This window comes from Stegodyphus dumicola, chromosome 8 (assembly GCF_044657685.1).
Source record: "Stegodyphus dumicola isolate Sdum_Otavi_A_Nest chromosome 8, ASM4465768v1".
Classification (NCBI taxonomy): Eukaryota; Metazoa; Arthropoda; class Arachnida; order Araneae; family Eresidae; genus Stegodyphus; species Stegodyphus dumicola.
In genome coordinates, this window is record NC_140775.1 from 125896540 (window position 1) to 125924412 (window position 27873).

General features: G+C 29.0%; 1 protein-coding gene across 3 annotated transcripts in view; it reads left to right on the forward strand.

The window, feature by feature from the left end:
- Window positions 1-20950, forward strand: part of LOC118203026 (putative fibroblast growth factor 1) — a 104119-nt gene extending 83169 nt beyond the window's left edge. For all 3 annotated transcript variants that reach the window (XM_085822384.1, XM_085822382.1, XM_085822383.1), the window contains exons 2-4: window positions 7467-7719; window positions 11005-11108; window positions 16463-20950. In XM_085822384.1, the coding sequence (XP_085678510.1) occupies window positions 7503-7719; window positions 11005-11108; window positions 16463-16660 (519 nt within the window). In that variant the 5' untranslated portion in view covers window positions 7467-7502 and the 3' untranslated portion in view covers window positions 16661-20950. The remainder of the gene's footprint in view (window positions 1-7466; window positions 7720-11004; window positions 11109-16462) is intronic.
- The last annotated feature ends 6923 nt before the right edge of the window (window positions 20951-27873 follow it).

Here is a 27873-nt window from a genome sequence, read left to right on the forward strand (position 1 = left end):
TTAAAGCAAAAAATACACAATTTACAAACATTATAAGAATAAAGAAATTGAGCTCACTGAGCCGAGTAACAGATTGGATACTATATTAGGCTTACACATATATTAATATACTTTTGGTTGCGAAAAATTGTAACCAAAATGGGAGAGGCACGTCTATATGTTATAATAATTCCACATATAAAATTTCAACATTCCGAGGCTATTCGTTTTTGAGTTATGCGAGATATATGTATACTAATGTACATATGTACATATGTATGGAGTTCTACTTCGATGGATCTCTTTTCTTGGGGTCTTCGTTTCAATCGGGCTTAGCTGCTGCTCCTTCCCTGCTGGCAGAAATAATTTTCATAATAGTTTTCAACAGCTTGAGCGAGCTACGGGCTGAAAACTTTCAGATTTTTTTCCCCCTTTTCATGACGTTTGGACACGACTGCATCTCTAAAAGATAAATTTATTACTCTAAAAGTTTTCAATAATACAGTTATGATAAATTATTACGTATTCTATAACTGAAAATTAGTAGCACAGCAAACAGAGCCTTTGAAAATAAGAGTTGTTATTAATACTTGATAATATTTGGATTATCTCAATGGCAGCAAAATTATTTATAGAATGCCTGCTGTTGATCTGTGGCTTTCATGCACAGATGATTTCATGGTAATTCAAAGAGAATGTCACATATTCAATTCATAAATGCATTTAAATAGGTAATTATCATTTTCCATAAGTAATGCATTTATTTCAATGGTGGTTCCATTTTTGCTTAATAATCATTTGATTTGCTTAATAATCGTATCAAAGGTACGGATTGTAAGGTTAATAATCATATCAAAGGGTTCGGTACTAAAACACTGTCAGATTATTCTGTTTTTTTTATTTGTCTTGTCACTTTAAAAAATGTAAATAAATAAAAACATTATGTCTCAATTAATAAAATTAAATGATGTATTTCATTTGAAATGCTACTTCGCATGTATTTCATTTCCACAATTTGTGAAAATTTTAAAATTTATCTCAGTTGTGTACAGCGTTTGCAATATATCTTTCTGTTAAAAGTTGCGACATTAAATTTAATTATGCTTAATAATGTAGATGTAAGATACTTTCTATAAATCCACACTTTTATAACCTTTTTTGGCACTATTCCGTTTTGAGGACCGTAAAAAATTGCAGCGAAAATATATGCGCAAAAGTGCCAAATCTAGCAAAAGCGTCCATTAACAGCGCGCCAAATCTAGCGTACGCGCTGATTTCAAATTGCGTAAGTTTAGATAGTTCTATATTTCTTAAGACGCCATTGAAATACTAGTTTAATTTTTAAATCCTTTTTTGATATCCTATAGATTTAACATTTTGGGAATTGCCCATGACGAAACGTCTGCAATAGAATTTTTTCAAAGAAAAGGCATCATTCATTATAGAAAATTATGTTTGAACAACCAACGAGATGAAATTATGCTTTAGCGATAACTCGGTAGCGAAAGAGCGATGCAGGAATCCATTCAGTTATGGTTAGCCTTTTCTTATACAAATTATAATAATAATTTGAAAAATTTATTTACTCTTATGCTTCCATTCAGCTATGTTTAACCTTTTTTTATATAAATTATAATAATAAAAAAGTATTGTATGAAATTAACCTTTCATATAAATTAAAACAATAATCTTTAGATAGTTATTTCGTATAATAAAACAAAAATCTTTAGATAATTATTTCGTATAATACTTCCTTTCTTGCGTTAGGGTTGCCGCAATTATTTTTGGCGGCATCAATAATAGTTTGGCGATTTTTTACGGTCCTCAAAACGGAATAGTACCCATTTTTTCCCTTATGAATGCTTGTAGGTACACATATGTATGTAATTATACGCTTAAATCAAACAAAAGTTACATAAAAGCTATCAGCATACAGTAAAGACAAAAATTATCAGTCTTTAAAAAATAATTTATTAAGTAGCGTATATTTATATTGCATATAATTTACGTTTAACAGATTTCTCGTAAATATGATATCAGTAAATTTAAAATTTATAACATGAACAGGCACACATTAAGTCGCAGCTCACCAAGAAGCTACTAATATGGCGTTATTACGCAGATATTTTTTTCGTAGAATTTTATAACAAATTTAGGTTTCATAAATAAAAATTTTATTGTTTATGGAATTTTATGTTGTGGATGATGTAATGAATGACGTCACATTACTTTAAAAGTAATTGGTTTTAATATCTATAAATTTAGTCTAATGTTTTAAACATTATTTATGGCTGCTAAATATTAAAGTACAATTTAATTTTGCATTTTTTAAATGATTTTATTATGTATGATTATTTTAAGTCATTTTAATTCTATTCGTGATGTAATCAGCTCCCTGATTGGTTACAGAATATTTGTGCATTAACGAGCTGTAATCAGCTCCCTGATTGCATACTGAATATTTGTGCATTACCTCGTCATTTTAAAATTTTATTATTCATCTCTTCGAATTCCTTAGATTTCATAGGTAACGGATATGTCCCTTTCAAAGATGAATACTTCAGGTCTATTGAAACTTGACGCACACTTTAGTCCTTTTAGAAATTTATCTTTTAATTTATTTCTTATCTTATTTCTATTCTTATAATTTAAAAAAAATGTTAAAAACATAATTTAATTATATATATTTATATATAAAAAAATTCTAAATATATACTAATTACTCATGACAGTATTCGAAATAGCATATCTGTTCTACAAGGGGTAGGGTCCTTGACCCAGGCACCCTGGTGCTACACCGTTTTCCCAGTGCGTCAGAGATGAATTTTGTTACTGGTAAGTACCAAGAATTATTAGTATCGGAATCAAAAAGTTTTCCTTTGAGACCTTATTTTGGCCAACCTATCCTGTATTGACAAAGTAACGACGGGCTTCTCAGACGCAAAAGAAAGAGAAGTACATGTACTTCGTGTTTTCATTAAACCGAGTATGTGGTTTGCATGTGACGTCACAGATATTTGAAATTGTATCTTTGATTATAATCACGGCGTATACTTTTGGGGCTTCCAGTTATGTGGTTCTATGAAGAAAATGAAAACATTTAATACTATCGAGAATTCTAAAGATATGTTGCTTTTAAATATTGTGTGACTTTGCTGTAGAATTTATGTGACGCAAATGCACAGAAAAAGATGTTTAATACAAAGTTAAAAATACAATATGGTAATAAAAAATAGTAACAAAAAATTAGGTGCTACTTTGGTAGACGGTTGCACGGATTTTTGGCCATTTACGTTGGCGCTGTTTCTAACAATCGTCAGCCATCTTGAAAAACGCCGTTTTTACGTATTTTACGCATAGTAAAGTATTCGAAACTTAAAAAAAAAAAAAATAAATATCGTTAAAAGTAATGGATTAATTTTTTGTTGAAAATGTCGTTTTTTAAGATGGCAAGCAAATGTAAATAAATACCATGGCTTAAGTTCTAAGATTAGAAGTGCCGGAGTCCTATGGAAGACCGTCAACAAAGAGGAACAAGAGTAAACAAATAAATAAAATGACTATTAAACTCATTAATAATTTTTAAATTAAATAGTTAATTATTATCAAATTAATTAATAACTATTTAATTAATGTTTATAAATTGTTATTTAATCAATAATTATTATATAATTAATTAATTATAATTTAATTGATAATTATTAGATAATTAATTATTATTTAGTGAAATAATTAAAGATTGAAGTAATTGAATAATTAAAATTAAATAAAATGTAAAGAGATAAATTGAAATTTAATAAACGATTTTTAATGTAATTTTATTGTTAAAATACAATTTTCGAGATAAAATTTCTACTGAAATTGTTATTCAATTACATAAGAGACGTGCCGCAGCCTTCTTATTCAGGGCTCCGGTGCGTTCCGACTAGAATTATGATTTATTACAAAAACTAAGAAGCACCGGAGCCAAGTTCCTGTGGGCTCCGGCCTAATTTAAGCTCTAATCGTAGGGAGAAAAGTTTGTTTATCATCACAAAAATTAAATATACTTAAAGTATAGCTGATGAAAATTCCAGGGCGAAACAGAATGAGGGTATGAGTGGGTGGAAACAAAAAATGAGGGGGGATCTTGGTGATGAAGAACGTTCTCTTTAACCGCGGCTCTCTGCTGATATAATTATAGCCATCAAGCAAATGTGTGTCAGAGGTAAAATGAGTCCTGCATCTGACTCCTAAGGATGAATGTAAAGTTGCTGTTTACGCTTTCCCGCACATTAGTGGATATTGTGGGAAGACGATGTATAGGACGTGCTTGAGCAGTTTATCTCAGTATTTCACTCTTATTGTACTCGCTATCACTTAACGCACATTTAAGAACATTAATTTTCCTTCCTGTGAGAGTAACTAACTGTAAGCATCGATAACAATACACTAGATACGATGCCATGGCGAGAAATTTATGCGTTTTTAAACAAACTCCCCCAAATTTATTGCCCTTTTTAAAGGGAAAGGTTTCAGCATGTGAGTGAGGGGACTTTACTTGAACGTTTCAAGTTCCTTATTATTAAACTAAAACGTTACGAATTCTAAATTTTTCCCCTTTAAATTGTGGTTCAGTTTTATAAGAAGTACCGGATCTCATCTTATTTAGGGTTTCGGTGCGCTCCGGCTAAAATTGTAATTTATCTCAAAAACTAAGAAGTACCGGAACTGGGCTCCGGCGCATTTTAAACACTGATAAATACGGTAATTTTCCGTTTCGCCAGCGCAAATCTCGCCAAGCAGACTTCATTCGTGACAACACACAGTATACGCATATAAATTTTTAACAAATGTTAGTTCTAAGAAATTTTTATTTTGAAGGTATGAACATTTTAATATCGGTTAAAATTTTGTAAAAGACATTAATTTAAGAATTTACTATGCTTTCATGGTTTTTTTCATGGAATTTACTATGCTTTCAACACCCTGATTTGCAGTTTCTTATCACGTCACCCCAAGTGATCTCATCTCCCGTAAACTACGTTACAAAAATCTAATTCTCTCAGTAATGATCTACATTAATTTGAAGTTAAATCTTAATTTGTAATACAAGTTTAAATGCAAGAATTATTTCAATTCGTACGAATAACTTACTCCAAAATTATGTAAAACCGCAGTACTTTTACTTCGCTAGTGCATTCTCATTAGAATGGATGAATTTAAGGGTATAAAATTTAACTATCTGGGTAAAAATTATATGTAATTGTATACCAGTATTGAAAGAAACAATCAATCTGGTAAAAAATGGCTGCGATTTGTTTTGAAAATTAGGCGTAAATGATTACCAGCAAGAAAATTTCGTTTGGTATCGGTTGTACCATTTTTGGCGACTTTATCGCTTGCGCCGGCAAAATGGAAAAGTACCATAAATACATTCACTATGAGTATAAAATACTAAAGTAAGGTTAAATTATTACTTTCATATAGCAAAGAAATAAAATAAAAACACCGCTATAAAAACATTGCGCCAACGTTTAACTGGATAAAAATATTACTTAAATTGAATATCGAATTAAAAACATCATACCAACTTTTAAAAGAATTAAAATATTACTTAAATTCAATATCGAATTAAAAACATCATACCAACGTTTAAAAGCATTAAAATATTACTTAAATTCAAATCCTTTAAAATAAGTTTTATAGGATATAATTATTTAACATTAAAACATATTTGGCAATAAATATCTCGGCTATTTTTGAAAACAGTGTATTAATTTTTTAATAAAACCTGAAGTAAACAATTATTAAGTAAAAGAAAAATATGTACTTACATTTTTTTTAGTATTTAACCTGTCGTATATTGATAAGTACCACAAAAAAATCAGAATCATAATTCAGATATCAATGATGAAAATTTGAAAAATGTAACATAATTTAAAAATTTTAATCTAAGGAAAAAATTTGAAAAATGTAACATAATTTTAAAAATTTATTCTAAGGAAAAAATTTGAAAAATGTAATCTAAGGAATTCGAAGAGATGAATAATAAAATTTTAAAATGGCGTGGTAATGCGCAAATATTCAGTAACCAATCAGGGAGCTGATTATAGCTCGTTAATGCACAAATATTCTGTAACCAATCAGGGAGCTGATTACATCACGAATAGAATTGCTTAAATAATCATACATAATAAAATCATTTTTTAAAAAACGCAAAATTAAATTGTATTTAATATTTAACAGCCATAAATAATGTTTAAAACATTAGATTAAATTTATAGATATTGAAACCAATTACTTTTAAAGCAATGTGACGTCGTTCATTACATCATCCACAACATGAAATTCCATAAAATATCATAAACAATAAAATTTTTATTTTAAATAAAAATGCAAAATTAAGTTGAATTTTAATATTTAGAAGGCATAAATAATATTTAAAACACGGAATTTATGCATAACAAAACGCATTATTTTTTAAATAAAATGACAACAAAGTATCGTTTTACCATAAACCAAAATCTATGCAACCGTCTACCAAAGTAGCACCAAAAATTAATCCATTATTTTTAACGATATTTATTTTTTTTAAGTTAGGAATACTTTTTACTATGCGTAAAATACGTAAAAACAGCGTTTTTCAAGGATAGCTAACGATTGTAAAAACCGCGCCAACGTAAATCGCCAAAAATCCGTGCAACCGTCTGCCAAAGTAGCTCCGAAAATGCTTTAAACCGCCAGGTTTTTAATGAGTTTTATAACTTATTTTATCTAAAATAACTGTTTAAATTTTAGTTCGATTATGTAAATGTCCTAAGATTTATTTTCGCTTTACAGACAGCATTTTTATTTTCATCTGATAAAGTTGGAAAACTTGAAATTTAATAGTTCAGTTATTTAAAATTAAAAGTATCACTAACAGTTTGATAGATTGATTCAAAGATAAAATAGCAGTGAGAAAGTAGATTCTCAAAAGCAAGTAAATACACAAAAAAATAAATAAATACATAAAATAAAATAATAAATAAATAAATAAATAAATAAATAAATAAAATAAAATAAAATAAATAAATAATAAAAGGTAATAATCTAATAAACTTTAATTTTTCTGAAATTTAATTTTTATCACCTATGACTTTTGCAACTAAAAATCATCAGTAATACTTCTAAGGCAATTTGAATCTGACCACATCAGAATTTTGAGCTCTTGTTTATCTCGATTTTATACCCTAATCAAATAGTTGAGCAGTGCCATTTAAAAAATATAATATATCCAGAAAATAATGAATTTGTTTTAAACATTTTGCAAACGTGATATGAAATGTCTGACGATAACTAACGCAAGTGAATTAAATAAAAATATAATAAGAGCCTTCTCATATTCAGCGAAACTGACCACTGATGCGCATGCGTTGAAGCTTAAAACACAACCACGCCCACAGAAATGCTGCGAAATCTCTTCCCATCATGCACCATTCAAATCTCTGTCTCTGTCCTCTTAGGATCCTGCCGCTCTTCGGCATCAACATCATCACAAGATGGCCTCTGATGGGAGCAGTTCTACCGACGCAAGACCGACTCGCCTTCCGAGTGAGGAACGGAGGGGAGCCGCCTACGCCCGGGCTGTCGAACCGGACCGTGGAATACCTGCGCACGTAGGAGGAGAGAAACAGTTGCACAGTGCCACAGGTTACAACTTGGTGATAGATTCTAAAGGTAGCATCTACGGAACACGCGAACCCTATAATCAGGAAGGTATTTATCAAATATAGAACATTGTATTGGTTATAGACTTTTATTTGGATCGCTGTAGGTGGAAGCATTTTATTTTATTGATCGATTGTCGAAAGACTTCTGAAGGACACTGAAATCTCAGCGCCTTCTTGCTTTGAATTTGCGTTCACAATTTTTATTTTATTCCTTCTCATCTCATGCCTTCATTTATGAAATGATAATCCTAATCTCAGGACTTATACAAGAATATCTTTGACAAAATAAAAAATAAATAAAATAATAATAATAATACAAACGCTATTGTTCTAACTATTAAAAAGAGTATTTATTCCGTTTCGTATAATAGTTACGTACAATCCTTTCTAGTTAAAAATTGATTTAAAACGTTTGACTTTGAATTCAGACAGATTGAGTTCTTTAGACTGATATGTATACATTAGTATCATACAAATGAATCTATCTGTAGATCATAATTTCCATAGATATTATTAAAAAAATAACTAACCTATTGTTAAGGAAATGTTACAAAAAAATAAAGATTTGACATTTAAAAAAAAAAATTCATTTTTAACTTTTGAAAAAAAAAATGTCCTTTTTTAACAAAAAAAAAATCATGTTACATTATTCTCAATATTCAAATTAACTATATTAAAAGGAATTATACTAATTTTTGTACAGTTAATTTCTTCAAATAAATAATATTGAGACGATATTAATAAATTAATGATTTTTAATTCCTTAAATAAAAAATTTTAAACTACTAGCGCCATCTATGTCTCGTAAAGTGAACTATTAACTCCATACGCGTTTTTCGATCAGTTATGGTCACTTATATTAATTTTATGGTACGAAAACTTGAGAGGGCAAAATTATGAGAAAACTTTATTTCCGAAAGATGTGATTACAGCAAGAACATAACAAATGAAAAATATCATGGGTAAATTACAGGTAACTGTGACAAAATTATTTCATTAAAAGAAACCTACATTCCAATAAGAATACATTTTAGGCCTCAAATCATTCACAAATAATTAGAGAAGGTGAATCTTAATCGTAGACTCAACGTCAATTCGTCTTTTCTTCACTGTGATGGGTCTGTTCTTGTATTAAACTGGCATGAAATTCAACATTTAGAAAGGAAAGTTTCGGTATGACCTTCGCAGTTAATTTGGAAGGGTTTATTTCTGTTAGGCAGATGAAAAAATTCACTACGTTGACAAATCGATTTCAAAACTTATGGAAGATTGTTCTCTGAACGTATTGAAAAAGGGGAAAATTACGCAAATAATTTAAAAATCTTTAGAACCTGACGATTAAAAGCTGAAGGAAAAATTTCCGAAGAACTACGGCATATTTTTACGTATGTGCCTTATTTTATTATCGCTATTCCCCATTTAGCTCCAATTCCCCTTTTTGCTAACCCTACGGATATGTGTATCACAGGTTGAGAATCACTTTTCTAAATCGTATGTTTTAACATGAAACTGCTTTTTCTCTTTCAGCTTCAAAGAAAGCAATATCATTAAAAGAATAAAATGTATGGGGAAATGTTTCCAATAATGAAAATAATTCGTAATGATTTTCTTCAATCAAACCTATAAATAGGCGTTTCCGTGTTGAGATGGTGGTAGAGGAGCCGACTGCTATAAATCCAGTTTTTAACCCCGAAGAAGCCTTGGGTCCAGTTTTGAATCCGGAAAAAGGAACGTACGTTTTTATATCTATACTATCATTGCGGCATGGTAATACTTAAAATACTCTCAAGCTGAAACCCTACCGAGAAAAAGAACCGGAAAGTGGCTGAAAGATAATGATGGATGGAAGACACTTAGATCCATCCTCCGGGAGATTCCCACTCAGACCTAAGACGAAACTGTCCGAACTCCCGAATTCGACGAATCTTATAAGGCACCAAGGGCTTAAACGAACGACAAGGCGTAACCCTTGCTTCTTCGCCAAGATAAATTTCTTTTATATGATCTGGTTGAAGGTCACGATTAGAAAATCAACACGATTAGAAAATAATAACATAACCATGTTTTTCATGGTAGAATATATAGATACATCTATCAGTTATTGTTATGTAACATATCAATGAAAAATAATGCTTACTCTCAGCTAAAGTGCAAATTTGTTGAAATCATTTTCATGTTAAATAGGAAAGCAATTTTAGATTTTGAGTAGCATTATTTAATTATGTATATGCAAGGGCGAATTCTCGTATCTAAAGTTAAAAGAAAGTAATATTTTTTGTCAGATTTCAAGAAAAGCAAAGTATTAGAACATTCCCCTCCTCGGATTCTACTAATCTTGAAAGAGATCCGAGTTTCGAAAAATCGAGTTTTTAACTCCCCCCCTCCCCGACGTTCGAATCTTTGAAATCCCATCTTAAGAAATCGTCACTTTTTAACTCAAAGCTTTAAAGGAAGATTCGTATGATGATAAGTAGAAGCTTTCTTCAAAAAAGATCGTGACTATTGCAATTTCATTGGACTTCCAGTATCAGCTAAAAAAAAAAAAAAAAAAAAAAAAAAAAAAAAACTGAAAAAAAAAAAAAAATCTAAAAATTCTGAATTATTGCCCTAATATTTTTAGTGAAAGAATGTTGATAAATTCTCGAGATTCGAAAGTTTTAATTATGTTCTTCATTTACCAAATTTCATTTATACCTTCTTAATAAATATAGTCTATTTTTTTAAAACTATACTTTTAAACTTTTTTTTAAAGTAGATTCAGATTTTTCTTTAATTAAACATTTCTAATATTAACTAAATTTTCTTTTCCATATTACTCTTATATGGGAATTTCGAGAGATTCAAGATCAGAGTCTTTGAGAATTCGGATTGGAAAAAATTAAGATTTTTTTCCCATTTCATATTTACTTGCAGAAATTATACACAATTTTTTAGTGTACTAAATCTTGGTTTGGTTTACTTGGTTACGGCAAAGCAGGGCAAACAGCCCCTTGAGCTATATGCCTAAGAGGAGGGCCGCCTTCACGGAGGACTTCCTCATGGCTCGTATACACGTTACGCATGGGAAAGACCACGAAAGCACGAAAGCGCTCTTGCAGCTAGCTCCTACGCCGGAATTCGAACCCCGGACCGAACAACCAGTGTTCAGCGATTTATCCGCTCGGCCTCTGTTGGGCCGTACTGAATCTCGAATTGTCTAATTGTAGTGTCAGTTTTAAAACGATTAATTATAATTTTATTTTATCATAATTAATAATCCAATTATCTCTATTATTCTATTCATTTGGAAAATCACTTATCATAAATAATTTTTTAATAATTTTATTTCTAGCTGTCATGGAGCTTTCCTCAAGAGCTGCAGGAGAAGTCCAGATTAAAGGCAAAAGTTCAAAGTTTTACCTTGCAATGAATGAGAAAGGAAAAATATATGCAGAAGTAATTGAGACACTTATTCTTTCTTTTTGATAATATGTTTTTATCAAAATTTTACTTAAATTATCCTAAACTAGTTCTATCAAAATTACAATTGAAATTTAAAAACATAATAATTTGCTAGAAATTAAATGTCCTCTAATATAGTAATAAAATAAGATAATGTAAATTAATATCATCAGTGTTTCCATATGCTTAAAGGACAGAGATTTCACTTTGTTGAAAGTGTGAGTAATCAAAGTTAGACTGAAAGCTAGCTCTTTCTTTAATTTTTTAAAGGGGGTGGGAATGGTTAAGGTTTTCTTTAACTAAAGTACCTTTCATTAAAATGATAATTAAATGAATAAACACTTTAAATAAAAGATATATTATTATTTTATAAAGGCTTTTTGAATAATGAATAAAAAGGATTTTTTAAATATAAATGTAACGAGAATAATATTTTACAGGGGTATATAATTTAATCCTCGGATAACAAAACAGAATTGAAACGTTATTTTGCGAAGTAACCAAGAATGATTTATATCAATATAATCTTTAATTTATGGAATTCATTTTTTTCTAATTTTGGAGCTGGCAATAGGGAACTTGTTTGTTTACAGACAAAATGGCCTCATGTAGTCAAAGAGCAATCTACGTCCTCTAGTTATGGGAAACGAAATCTCCGAAAACAGTTCAGAGACGATTCCGACATGAATTTAATAAACCTCCATCAACGGAACAATCAATTAAAAGATGGATAAAACAGTTTTAAGAGACCGGACATGTTTTGAATAAAGGAGATGCAGGTGACAGGTGACGGAGGACGAGGACGCCTGAAGTTTAACAGAGGTTAACAGGCATGTGTCCAGCGTCCTCCTTTGGAGTATAAAGGAGATGCAGGTAAACCAAAGATCAGTGAAAAAAAACAGGAAAAGGTTTCCGCGATTCGAGATGTGTTTGCGTTCAGTCGTTCAGTTCCGGTAAATCCATTCACCTTGCCATTTTGCAAACAAGAATTCTCATGTCGACTGTGCATAAAATTTTTATTGAATGGTTGGAAATGACTACTTATAAATTGCAGATTTGTCAATAAATCAAACCTAATGGTCGAGTTGTTGGTAAGGAATTTTCTGTAGGCATTCTTGACTGTCTCAGTAATGACGATCAGTTTGTTCAGAAAATCGCATTCAGTGACGAAGCGGCATTTCATGTCTAGGAGAGATTAATCGACTTAAGTACAAGATTTCGGATTTAGAAAACCTGTATTGTGTAAGGGAAATTGAGCTAAGTAGCCCAAAAATTAACGTTTGGTGTGCACTTGCTCTTAACAAAGTGAGTAGTCCCTTCTTTTTCTTCGATTCGTCAGGTAATTCGGACGTGTGCTTTGATATGCTAAGATTGTTTTTTGTACCGCTGTTAGAAGAAATCCAGCCAAACATTTTTGCTAAAATGAATGGACCCCTGTCACTGAGCTACACATATTGGGGATTTCCCTGATGAAACATTCCCAAATCGTTGAGCTGGTAGGAGCTGGACATGGCCTTTCCGCTTTCAAGATGTTACATCACTTGACTTCTTTTTCTGGAGGATACCTGAAGAACAGATTTTACACTGCACAGGTTCGCAGCAGCGAAGAATGAAAAACTCGAATCACCACAAAAGCAACTATCATGACTCCGCAAATGCTTAATAACGTCGAGGGGAGGGAGAATCGGAATCAGATTTGATATTCTCCAAGCAACTAATGGTGCTCATGTTGAAATGTATTAATAAAAAATTCTTTAAAGTCAGTCAGGCTTTTTCCCTCTCTTATTCTGTGTTACTGAAAACTTACCTGTAACCGGTGATAAATTATAGACACCCTGTATATCTCTTTACTTGAAATGATACTTTTCATTATCTGTATCTTAGGCTTATTTATCGTTGTTAATAGTTTTGTACGTTGTTACGTGCTACAGGTTCGTAGAGATATCTTTAAATAAACAGACCATTGAACAGCAGAACTTGCTGAGATGAATAGCAACTCTTACAGACCGGATCAGAAAGTATGAAACGTTTCAAAAATCGCTCGAAACGCAGTCTAAAGCAACTCAAAGCCTAAAGCAGTAACCGAGCAAAATGATTTGTTAGTGGGCTGTTTTATTTACTTACGCAGCCGTCTAACTCTGAACAGAAATCACAATTCTGAACCAAGTGATTGAGCCCAGAAAGTCCCACAGAAAGGATAAAAACTTCGGAATTTTGTAGGGAAATCGCCTTTAGAGCTTCGAAAATGCGTTTCATGAAAATTTCAAAAATATCAACGAGTTGATGACGAATTAAATTTCGGACAACAAAAGTTTACCTGTAAACTTTTGTTGTAAACGTCCATACCTGCGGTTCTTGAAGGGTTTCGCCCACATCTTCGATTTTCCTTGATTTATCCTTACGAATTAAAAGTCAATCGATTGAAAATTAAAGGCCTACGATATAATACATTAAATAAATACCATTAGAAGTACAATAAGTGGCAGTAAATTCAAATTTTAAAAAAGGCATAACAAGTTAACACAAAATTTTCATGCAAAATGCATTAAATAAATAAATTAAAAAATAAAACAATATGTTATACTGCACAATATATACCGTGTTCCACTCAAGTCCTTACCTTGCCTTTATTTTTGCACCGTTGACCATAGACATATACTTCCAGTTACAAAAAAAGTTTTAAATGATGCAAGTATTCATGTTTTAGAATTTTTGCATTAGAAGAATACAACTTTTTAAAAATTACAAAATATAACTTTTTATACATTTATTCGATCCTTGTATTTATATTTAGGAAATTTTTGTGCTCGTTGTGAAAAATAAAACATAAAAAGTTTAACTCTCGTACAACAAAAGTTGACAAAGATATTTAATTTCAAAATTTGTGGTGAATTTCTGTTTGCCCTGAGGGTTCAATCAATAAATAAATTAGAATAATTCGAGGTTGATTTTTCTTCCTTATATGCCATTCGATACTGTTTTGTGAATTACCAGTGTCTTTAATTTATAATTTTGCTATATTTGGTATGCTGAAAAAACTTTTACACAAGTAATTTAAAAGTTTCAAAGCCTAAAAAAGTTATTAATATCCTTAAGAAGTTTTATTACTTTAAAATCGTAATCTGCTAATCGTAAAAAATTCATTAAAATTTTTATTTTTAAAGCATTTTAAATATTTTTCATTTTTTATTAATACAAATCATTTTACGCAGTACTAAAGCCTACCATTATCTTCTAAAACACGAATTCTAATGAGATTCTGTATATAAGATCTCCGTTCTTTAAAAAATTTGTATTTATCAATGCTTTTCACGAAAATCTGCATAGGAACTTTTTCTAGCCTGATAACTTATTTTTAGTTACGTACATAAGCAAATATGTTGCTCTTAAATTTCTGTACGGCTCTTAAATATGATTTCCGAATTCAATATGAAATATCTCTGTCAAATTTTGTATTGAAATCAAACTTCTTGTTTCCCCCCCCCTTTTTTTTTTTTTTTTGCTTTTTTATTTTATTTTATTTTTCCTCAGTAACGAATTTAGAACTTCTTAAATGTAAGTATGAAGAGCACGGAACGGGAAAAAAATTTAATTTCATTTTTTATATAAAATTTACTTTTTTTATTTTAAAAATATGAAAATACGAATCTGCGTCATTTAAAACGTTTTTGTAATCGGAAGTATATATCTATGACCAGTGGTTGCGAATATAAAGGCCGTCTTAGAACTTTTGTGAACGCTGTGTTCAAACACCCAGCTCTAAAAAATAAATAATAAATAAAAAAAAAAAAAAAAAAAATCTGAACGGTTTCAGATTTTAAATTACGGCCGTTTTCTTAACATTTTATGTTTTACTTTTGTTTATTAAATATCATGTTCTTTGCACTCAAACCATAAAATTCAGTTCAAGAGCAATATCGCAAAATAATTTTAAAGTGAGCATATCATTAGAATTTCCGTATCGGAAATTCTAATCTCGCGCGCTGAAGATAAAAATATTTTTTCTATACAACGTTGCCATTGCTCGCTTTGAGTTTGTTAATCAAAAATTCGTTAAAGTTTTACAAAATATGAAACCGATAGTAAAACAAATTCTAAATTTCAAATTTGAGCTTCCAGATGCCCATATTCGCAGGAGGATTACGTTATTCAAAATGTGATGGCTCTAGGTACCGTTGTTTTATCACAATGCGAGAAACATGCATAAATTTATGAATATTCTTCATTATTTAATTTCTTTAAACATAATACAGGGCGATAATATTTAGTGGCAACAATTTGAAAAGTGAAACAACACTTGTAGTGAATCAACGCAAAAGGCCAAATGGTTAACAGTCGTTCTGGGCAAATTTCTCCTTTGGACTTAAAAATAAATAAATAAATAAATAAACAAATAAGTACAAATATTTACAATAATGCGTATATTGTTATAAGTACATAAATTAGGTTTAAATCATAGATCATCTATATGCTTCAGTTATTTTAATCACGGTTTAGATGTTTAGATGTTTTAGTCATATGTGCTTTGGCCATTTAGGTTTTAATCAAGCAAACTCTAGGCGACTATTTCTCCTTCATATGATATACACTCAAAAAAAGTACAGTAAACGTGTCAATTTAATTACCATTTATTTCTCTTTAAATACATTTCTTAGTATATTATGCAGCATTAATAATGTTTTATTAGTCCATAGGGGCTTTGTGCCTGAAGGACTATTGTTTTCGTTTTGCAATTTTGCGTCGATTCACTACAAACGGCGAATCACTTTTCAAACTGTTGCCACAAAGTATTATCGCCCTGTGTTATATTTAAAGAAATTAAATAATGAAAAATCTGCATAAATGTATGTATAATTCTCACATTGTGATAAAACAATGACACATAGAGCCATCGAATTTTGAATGACGTAATCCTCCTACGAATATGGGCATGTGGAAGAGCAAATTTGAAATTTGGAATTTGTTTCATTATCGATTTCCTATTTTGTAAAACTTTAACGAATTTTTTATTAACAAACTCAAGGATTGCAAAGCGAGTAATGGCAACGTTGTACAGAAAAAACATTTTTATCTCCAGCGCGTGAGTTTCTGTATCGGAAATTCTAAAGATATGCATGCTCATTTTAAAACTATTTTGCGATATTGCTGTTGAACTGAATTTTATTGTTTAAGTGCGAAGAACGTGATATTTAATAAATGAATGTAACACACAAATGTTAAAAAAACGCTCCTTTGGACATAATTTAAAATCTGAAACATTTCAGATTTTTTTTTCCCCCTTTTCTTTTTTTTGTTTTGTTTTGTTTAAATTGTGTTCTTTAAAAAAATCTTTCTTTTGCCTTTTCCAGAGAGATCAAAATTCTGAAAATACTTGGTTTAGAGAGTTATATAATGAAGGCTGGAATAATTATCTTTGGCTTGGTAACAATAAAGACTGGTATTTAGGTATAAAAAAGTCAGGCAAAATGAAGCGAGGCCATCGGACAGAGAAAACACAAAATGCTGTGAAGTTTGTGCCAAGGCCTGCTTCCCCATCATATAACTGAAAATATAAATATATTATGATGGTTATCTTCTTTATATTGTGTACTTTCAAAGATGTATAAATTATTGTTTTAAGTTCCCGTACGTTTAGGAAATAGATTTACCTAAAGTTGGGTATTGTGTATTTATGATATTGTTTCAATGTATGTTAATTTTTATATTGATGTTTTCTCCATTAAATTATCATATTCATCATTAATATATTCATTGTTGAATGAAGTATTAGTTATCACGTATTGTTTCCTAAAATGACCATCATTGTTCTAAAATGTAAAGCTTTTTCAGCTGCATTTTCCCCATAGTCTTAGATGCAGCTCTAAATGTTGATTCTACTATATACAAGTTTTAATTATGTTCATGTAACGTTTTTCATCACAATCAAAATAATTTTTTAAAAAATTATTATTTATGATGGGGACCAATTACGTTTCTCAGGATTTACTGCCTGTGTTGCTTTTATGGGTTCAAGTAAAGAATAACAGAAATCTGCCCTTTTCTAGCCATTAATTATGATTTTTGCTCTTTATAATATTTTATTTAAAGGGATATAGCTCCAGAAGCATCCTGTTACGAAATTTCATTTATTGAATAAGAATTTGGAGATTTTTAAGTTGCTACGGAGCAATTTTAAAAAATAGCTAACAAAAATACATCGGATGTATTTCCGATTTCCCTTCCATGTTTGAACAAGTTGAAAATAGCTGATAAATTATTTGTTCGGTGCTACTTTGGTAGACGGTGTCACGAATTTTTGGCGATTTACATTGGCGCGGTTTTTACAATCGTCAGCCTTCTTGAAAAACGCTGTTTTTACGTAGTTTACGCATAGTAAAGTATTCGAAACTTTAAAAAAATAAATATCGTTAAAAATAATGGATTAATTTTTTGTTGAAAACGTCGTTTTTTAAGATGGTAGGCAAATGTAAATAAATACATTTACTACGAGTATAAAATACTAAAGTAAGGTTAAATTATTACTTTCATATAGCAAAGAAATGGAATAAAAACACCGCTATAAAATCATTGCGCCAACGTTTAATTGGATTAAAATATTACTTAGATTGAATATCGAAAAAAACATCATACCAACGTTTAAAAGAATTAAATTATTACTTAAATTCAAATACTTTAAAATAAGTTTCATAGAATATAATTATTTTCTAACTGCTCCAGTCGGCTACAGCTTCTGAAAAAATACCGAGCTCACATTGAATTCTATCGTAAGAGGAACCCATGAATATATCGTACACTAGAGCTAAAATGACGGCAATTGGAAGTTTACTACCAGTAAAAAAGAAGGAATGTCTAATATGTACTTTTTTTTACCGTTACAGCGGTTATTTTTTCCACTGTGACCACAACACCATATACGGCCGTCCTCAGAATCGGCTCTTTTAACGATCTTCATCTGTGATCCATATTTCTCGCTCATCATTGAAAAAGCAATTAGCGAGGTTTCCTCCAAAAATTTAAAATAAATTTCCTCTGACCCTTATCACAATTTATAAATAAGTCTTTGATTAGGAAAGCCAGATTGGCCTAATTGGTCTCAAAGGACAACTTTTTGATTCCGATACTAATAATTTTTGGTACTTACCAGTAACAACATTCATCTTTGACGCACTGAAGAAACGGTGTATTTATCCTTGACCCAGGCACCAGGGTGCCTGGGTGTGTGTGTGTGTGTGATGTATCAGCTTTTGTCCAGAATAAATAGATCGTTGAAGAAATATAGATGTAGTCGTAGCTTAAATTATCAGACGATAAGTTTAAAAAACAGGATCCATTTATTATTATTCAGGAGAAATAGCAGTTACAAAATCAGATATCCGGAGTAAATAAAAAAAATTACTAATAACTTTTTGTATGAAGTTACTGCATCGTGACATTTAAGAAAAAGCCGCCGATATTCTTTTGCGAGTCTTTTATAGCCTCTGGAAAGGCGGAGCTTCCAAGAAATGACGTCAGCCTCGTCAGCCAATCCAGTTCGCTTTAAATATTTCCAGAACATTCTATAACTGTACGTGTAGAAAAGGCGGGAAAAACAACTTGACTACGAGGCTGTGGATTTAATTCCACGTACTTTCAAATAAGAAACCGTCGCCATTAAAAAATGAAAAGAACATACAGCTAGAACTAAGTGTATTCTTGACTATGGTATTTTATTATTACATATATATATAATTAAATCATGTTTTTAACAGTTTTTTAAATTATAAGAATAGAAATAAGATAAGAGATAAATTAAAAGATAAATTTCTAAAAAGACTAAAGTGGGTGTCAAGTTCAAGTTTCAATAGATTTGAAGTATTCATCTTTGAAAGGGACATATCCGTTCCCTATGAAATCTAAGGAATTCAAAGAGATGAATAATAAAATTTTAAAATGACGTGGTAATGCACAAATATTCAGTATGCAATCAAAGAGCTGATTACAGCTCGTTAATGCACAAATATTCTGTAACCAATCAGGGAGCTGATTACATCACGCATAGAATTAAAATTACTTAAATAATCATACATAATAAAATTATTTTAAAAATGCAAAATTAAATTGTATTTTAATATTTAACAGCCATAATTAATGTTTAAAACATTAGATTGAATTTATAGATATTAAAACCAATTGCTTTTAAGTAAGATAACGTCATTGATTATATCATCCACAATATAAAATTATATAAAATATCATAAACAATAAAATTTTTATTTTAAATAAAAATGCAAAATTAAATTGATTTTTAATATTTAGATGCCATAAATAATATTTAAAATACGGAATTTATGCATATTAAAACACATTATTTTTTTAATAAAATGACAAGTATCGGTTACCATAAATAACTTGTCCAGCAATGGGTTTGCCATAAGTCGTATCGCTCGCCAAAAAAAATCTTCTAAATCCGTGCAACCGTCTATCAAAGATGCACCATTTGTTCTGAAATCCTCCATATTTCTTTGCGTTACTATTCAAAATCTACGTCAGTAATATTTTTGCCTTAATTTTTAAATAGATATCTTAATGTAACTAAGATTTTCTTTTTGAAAAACTGTTCTTCAATCGCACATTTTTTTTTAAATTTGATGAGGATGAAATTAAGTTATTTAACATAAAATTTCAGTGATTGTACTATATTAAAAAGCTAAAAATATTCTACTGTAATTTAGAAGAAAGAAAAAATTATTTTTATTATAATGAGATACCAGAAACATTTTTTAATCATTATGCCACTGACTGGTTTATTAACGTGAATATTCATTGCTTCAATTGTTAACAAAATCTTTTATTTCAGTTTAGGCCAATAATTGTTGCTTTATTTATGTGTAATTTTGTACATTTTAAAAAATTATTTGTGTAAAATTATTATGCATACGTATAGAACATTGCATAATACGTCTTAGGGATCTTTATGAAAAATTTTTTCATGGCCTCATAACTTTTTTTTTTATATTATGTGTTTCTTATTCTGACATTTCTGTCCAAGTTTCAATACCTTATTTCTCAAAATGCAATTTCACATTTTTCATGCTAAATGATTTTCATCTTCATTCATAAGAGCACTGAAGTTCAGTCATAAGAGCAAGTGCTATTAATGTAGGGTTGTGAATTTGCTAAACTGTATCAAAAGATTGACAATGTTTCGCTTAATTTTAAGTTTGGGGAAATATCCGATTCTTTAATTTCTGTCTAAAGCAAGCCAGTCTCTTTATCTTAAAGAAATGTGTCAAAGGTATTTCAGATGTTTTCCAATATGAAAAAGAATTTCGGAAATAGAAATTCAAAGAAACAGTTATATTTTTGCGTGATATGAGATTTAAAATCTCCACTGTCTGTAGAGGTGCTATTTCTCTTACGACTATAAATGCGCTTAAGATTGTTGCTATACTGAGTAATTTCATAATTGTTTCTTTTCTTCATCAGTATGCAGTACCAAGCTAAATACATTAGAAATCATTTTATTTGTCTAAGTATGGAATATTTATGTAATTTTAGAATTCCATACGTATGGGCTTTCATTAATATATTGCAAAACTGTTTAAGAAAAATTTTAAAAATAATGTTTACGAATGGAGCAACACGCTTTTATTTATGTATTTCAGATTAGAGAATAATTTTCTGTCTCTTCTGCGGTCTAGTACACTTAAGTGTCCTTTATTAAGGCGCTTTATGTCTTTAGAAAAGCAAAATAAAAAGTGTCATAGCAGGAATTATGTATACAATGCTTGTAATATATGTACCTAAAAAGGAATAATCACATATAATTAAAAAAATAAAATATTTTGTGGAAACAATGTGTTTTTATCTCTGGATATGTATTTTATTTCTTTCTGGCGTATTGAATACTTTTAATATTTTAAAGGAATTTAATGTTCTAAGAAGAATATTCTGCCAACCTTTGACTCCAGATTGATTTTGAAAAGTACATATGATTATAAGCATTCAAAATAGAATGTTATCAGCTAAACGTAGTTGCTAAATACCTATAGACAGGGCCGGATTAAGATTTTCAGTGCTGATTTAAAGAGTTTAGTTTGAAATTCAAATTTATATTATTTTCATTTCCTCAATAAACAAACATGAACAACGCACCAGAAAATAAATAGAATGGAGCTAATTAATTTACATTGTGATAAAAAATTTTAAAAGTTTTATTCGTACTTGTTAAAAATAAATAAGCTCAGTTACGAACTTTTGCACTAAGAATAATCGCTTTGTTTGGGAAAACATTTAAATGTGAATAGCTTTTTTTTCCTACATTTGAAAATTAATAACAGAAGAGACCAGTTGACTGATGAGCATCTGCAATCCGCGTTGGAGGTAATTTCTAGTAATTTCTCTCGAAGGTTAAAAACTTTGTCAGAATCGAAATGCCATCATGTTTCAGGTGATAACAGGAAATAAAGAATTTTATAATTTTTACATACAAAAATTTTTTTTTATTTATGCATCGAAGATAAATTTAATAAATAAGAGAAAAAGATTAGTTTGTTATTATTCATTCTCACATTTTGTCACACAGGGTGAATTTTGTTAAAAATAATTTATTTTAATTTTATTTAAAATTAAAGTAAACAATTAAAAGATTAATCAAATATGTTAGAATTATTTAAAAGAAATGGCAGTCTAAAAATTTAATATTTAGCTGTTCATTTATTTGAATTACGTCGTGTAACCAAAAGAAATGTTTTACTGGTACCAAACTTTAGATTTCAGATAGAAAATAAATATAAATTTGAATTTTTTCTTTTCTGTGTTATTAGTATTATTATTGTTTATGTACGTTTTGATAAATATTTAGTGAAGTGAAATTTAAAATATGGAAAATACTTTTAAAATTTGTTAATAAAACTTTCCATATAAGAAAAAAAATCTGGCCTAGATCGCGCATTCGACCCATATACGATTTGAATTTAAGACCACTGCCCTAAGTACTAAAAAAATTTTGACACTCCATACATTTACAATATAACGCCCGTGTTTCCTCCATTCCGTCTCTATCGGTCTTAGTTCAGCTGAACCATACATTCCTTGCTAAAACTGAGACATGAGAGATTTTTGTGGCATTCCCTTACCTTGAGTCTTAAAAACCTTTTTGTGGTGCCCCTTTTCATTGATAACCTAAGAATATAGTTATTTTACTTAAAAAATAATCCAGTTTTGCAAATAGATAATTCATAAAAATTATATAATAGGAAGATTTTAATCTCCAACGTAACTGAAAAAAAGTTGGCAGAATTTTGAAATTTTGGAAAGTCACCAAGACAATGTTGATTCGCCAAATGTGGCTACATTATAAATGTTTTCAAAAGTAAATAATTATTTTACCATAGTGAAGGTGAGCATGAAGCTTTAATTTTAATTGGGTCAGTCACTAAGGCTGTATAAAATTATTAGATATTATTCTTCGAAATTGATTTTTCTCCATCATAGTTCTTCAACATTTACAATTAATTTTAAGTTTTTTAATACAATTAATATAAGTTTTAAAATAAGCAAGTAGTGTTTTGCATTTATAACATCACTTTTTTCTTCGTTATATGAAAAAGCTGTATTATTATTTTTAGACTACATTATTATTTTTATACCATAATAAAAATTCACAATATTTTGGCATAAAATTCTGTATATCTTTAAGTTTTTAAATAATATTTGATAGATTTTAGGCTATTTTGAATGTCATCCTCTGGTTTATACTTGTAGTAGGTACCTTGATAACCGAAGGAAAAATTATCTCAAGTGTATTTAGTAGGGGTGTATTAAAGAAAATTATCATTTTTTTCATAGCATTGAAAAGTTGTATTTTATAATTAAAATTTAAGAAATATATTACTTGGTCCTCTGAAACCACCTCAATATATTTTGACCGCACATCGTACTTAATAAAAATTTTTTTAGTTGCTTTTTTATTTCCGTTAGGATAAGAGTTTGCTCAGGTTTTTATGTATTTCTTTTTTGTAATCTAAATGTGAGCTTGTATAAGCTTTAAATAAAACTCATTAAATATATAGACGTTTGTAGTAATTTTTAGAAGTATTTTAAAGAAATTCGATACAGAACTTAAAACATTTGGAAGAGCACACACATATTAAGAGCTTATAGTGCAATTTTGCCACATTTCTTACAGCAGACCCGCAATATTTTAATAAAATTGGATGAATCTGAAATAATTATAAGTAGGAATGCATGCCTGAGTGAGATCTTTTTCTTCAATAATAAAACACAGATTTGACTAAAATAAAATATTATTTGTTAGTTATACATTTATTAAGCATTATTACTCAATTAAATTATTCGTAAGTTAACATTAAAACTACGCCGAATTTTCAAAATAATTTTTATAATAACACATTTTTTTATTATTTGATCCTATATGTTTGTTTCTAAGAATTGCAGTAAGAAAGTAAAATCAAGGTTTAAGAGTTATATAATATATGTGACTATAGACAAAGTTTAACATTAGAAAGTTAATTCATAAGCTAACATTAGAACTGCACCGAATTTTCGAAATAATTTTTATAACACATTTTTTTATTATTTGATCCTTTATGTTTGTTTATAATAATTACAGTAAGAAAAAAATCAAAGTTTAAGATATGACTATAGGTAAAGCTATGTAATATTGACAAATATTTAAATATGCGATATCTATATTTCTATTTCCTGGAGTTGAAAACCTAAGAAATAAAGTATTTATTATTACATATAATTTTATATATTAATTAATATATGTTTCTATTTCCTGGAGTTGAAAACCTAAGAAATAAAGCATTTATTATTGCAAATAATTTTATATATTAATTAATATATGTTTCTATAAATTTACAGTTCTGTGATTATTAAATCATATACTTACTTGAGTAATTTAAAATAATAATATCTGTACATTTGATTTGGTGGACAAGTTCTAAATTATGATAAAATATCCTTTTGTGTTTTTAGTAGTGTGGACAATTAAAAGAAAACTGCGCAAGTTGTTCAATGTCTATAACAGATATACAATTTTTAACGGTTATAAGGTTATTCTTCCCGTATTTGGAATGCTCTCCTATTTTAACTGATTTGTCGATAGTATTTTTAATTTAGCCAGAAACTACTTTATGGCTGCTTTGTGATAAAATGCCGTCCATATCTTATCTAAATTTTATATAAAAGATATATTTTCATCGCTTCAAATTTTATTTTCTAAAACAAAAAATATTGAGCTATTTTGCATCACCGTGATTTGAATAATACTATTATAGCTTAAAGAATCACTCTGAATTTTTTTGCACTTCAAAAACGAGCTTACTTTGTTTTTCATTTAGTTGTAAACATAAAGTTCTTTAACATTCTTTTGGAACTTTAATAACATTTTCGAAATATAAAAATGAATAAATATGTCACAATCGCTTGAATGATTCCTATTTCTTCCAATTCATTAATTTTTTAATCATTGTATTATGTAAGTTTATTATGATTAATTTTGATTTTTACTGAATTAGTATATAATAAATATTAAAACTTCGAAATGCTGTTTTTTAAACTTATTCATAATTACTAATAGAATTTTGTCGTTTACTGAGTAGTATTTTTTCATTCATACTAATTATGTGTTAAATGTTACCACTGAATAATCCAGAATGTTAGATTCTAGTTGTACACAATTTTATTATTTATTCACCAAAGTTAGAAAGATACTTTACATACTATGTAATGTGAACAATTTAAATAAAAATTATATTTCCTTGAATGCGTATCACAATGTAAGATCCTTTCCATTGTATTTATTTATATATTCATTTAATTTAAACTACTCATTTCTTAACAGTATTTGAATTTAAACTAATCATTTTTAACAGTAGTTCTTAAACTATGTACTTTTAAAATGTAAATACCTATGCTCACTTCCTACATATTGCTTGTGGGATTTAATTATTTTTTCTTATATAAAATACTTTATAGTTTTTATATACCGATTCATTCCTGGCTTCAACATTTCTGGCGCCATAGGTTATTAATTATAATAGGTTATTAATGCAATTAACGTTCTCTATAAATTAAACACTATATTAGTATTTTAATCCGTAAATTGCTTTACTTAGATATTTAAAAATACAATTTATTTAATACTTAAAATTTTTTATAAAATGCAGCCTTTCATAAATCTATATGTCTTTTGCAAGGCTCATTCACCGATTTTGTCATCATATTATAATTCTAGAGCAGTATCATTTTCTGTAGACAGCAGTGCAGTGGAACTCTATTTTCTTGACTCAAACAAGTTTTTCATCAATTTCAGTTTTTAAAAACGTTTCTCCAAGCTGCATCTATTTAATCCAAAATTTTGTAGTGTCACCCATATGTTAGAATGAGAGTATATAACTATTGGAATCTTTTGATATTTTCTCCACTCCAGAAACGAATCTCAGAAATCTTTTTGATCTTCTTTTCTGGATGTACTGGAGTTTTGTCTGCATGTTCGTGATGACTGAACATTCATTTCTTCCGTCTAATTCTAATAAATTATCAGATTATCCAATTATCAGAATTCTAATAGATTATAGCAATAACTGGACAGAGGCTCAACATCTAACGTTTTTGCCAAATTTCAAGACTCAAAAACAGCAGCATTATCCCTGTAATGAGTCAAGATCACTTTTGTGTCTTCTGATAATCAGAGTCATTCTAAGATTTCACATGAGAATGCTCTAAAAACTAACGTTTGGAGCTAGGCTTTTCTTGGTAACTTTTCTATCTCACTCTTGAAGTTATTTTTAATCTATGAAATAATAAAATAATTTTAAAAATACTATGCATAAAGATAGAAATTTTTTTATCTTTCTTTTTTTCTGGGAAGATTGAGTAATTATGATAACTATACTTTTTATCCTGTAAGAAGTAAAGAAAATATTGTAATCACGGAACATTTCGGGTATCATTTTTCAACAGAAATATTCATTTTAACCATTCTCAAATCCATTTTCACTACTTTTTTGCGGGACATACGTACGTACGCACAGAATGAAGGAGTTTTTTTCCTAAGAACAGATTGTAAAATGGAATATTTTGTAATGTCTGTACGTACGTAGGTATCTCGCATAACTCAAAAAGGATTAGCTATAGAATTTTGAAATTTTGTATATGGGACTGCTATAATACCTAGTTAGACACCTCCTTTTTTTATCGCTATATATATATATATATATATATCCAACCCACACCCCTAACTCAGCTATAAAGTCCTTGCTCCGCCTTTATTTTGGAAATCGTTGATCGTAGTCATATACTTCAAATTACAAAAATGGTTTAAATGACGAAAATATTCATGTTTTGGCAATATAAAATTAAAAAATAAAAATAAAAAAAAGAATCATTTTCAACAAATAACTAAATTTGACTTTTAATGCGGTCTCCCGGTTCATATACTAATATTTGAGAAAGTTTTATACTCCTTATGATAAACTAAAACTATAAGAAGTTTGTGTCAAAAATTGACTGAGATATTTAATTTGAAAACTTGAAATTTTGTATGCCGTTTTCAACTTGCCTTGAGGAACTGGCTAATTAAGTTAGGATAATTCGAGGAAATATGTGTAAATGAAGTACAGCAAAAAATGTGTATACTTTTATAGGACAATGAAGTCATGTGATGTCGACATCAGATTATTTTAAGTCCTTAAATTTTCAAATATATATGAATGTTATTATTAGATCCCACTCGGAATAAAATTTTTACAGTAAAAAAGCAGCATTTATACAAAATGATACACAGGAAATAAAAGAGATTTTTATAATTATTTTCGATTATGTGTTGAAATACATGCAACTGTTTAAGTAATCTAATAATAATGCATACAATCATGTTAAAACATTAAGCCCTCAAAAACCAGAATGTTGTAAACTTAGTAAAGCATATTAAATATACTACACATATAGAGGGATATTTGATATGTGTGCAAAGTGTACAAATTTAGTACACCAATCGAGAGATATTTAATTTTCTGATACTTTGGTATTAACTTATAGATTTAATATCCAGGATTTGTTTTATTATTTTGTGTATTGGTTAATATAATCAAATCACTCTTTATGCTTAGTCGTTTCGCTATTGCTTATTAAATATTTGAGTTAATGAGTGTAATTTATATCATTTATTATTGAAACGCAAAAGGGAATAATTTCTTGATAATGTTCTTTATGTAAAATCTAATGTTTCAGAATGGCTTTTCCGTCATTTATAAACAATGAAAATACATTCATATATATTTGAAAATTTAAATTTATCGCATTCTTGGACAAAACATTTCATGTTTGATTCCCAAGCCCCTTATCATTTTTTGCCTTAAGCTAACAAATGTCATAATATAAAATACTCATTCATGGCAAAATGTTTTCATAACTTGATGTAAATTTTTGATAAAACTTATGAATTATGAGCTGTAATTTAAGCCCAATATTTTCTGAAGAAGCGTTGCATTTATTTTTCAAAATGCTTGTAATGTTATATTTATTACACTGTATTTACAAAGTGTTCATGTGTATGCATTTTTATATAATTTCGACGTATTTACAGATAAAAATGCTCTTCCTAATCTGTCTTTAAAACCTAGTTTTGAATATCTTTATCAAGCACTAATTAACGAAGACACAGTATTTTGAAATTTTTAATACGTGTTTTTATTTTGGTATATAATATCTTTTCATTTTGTTTTATCTTTTGTGCAATGAGTATATA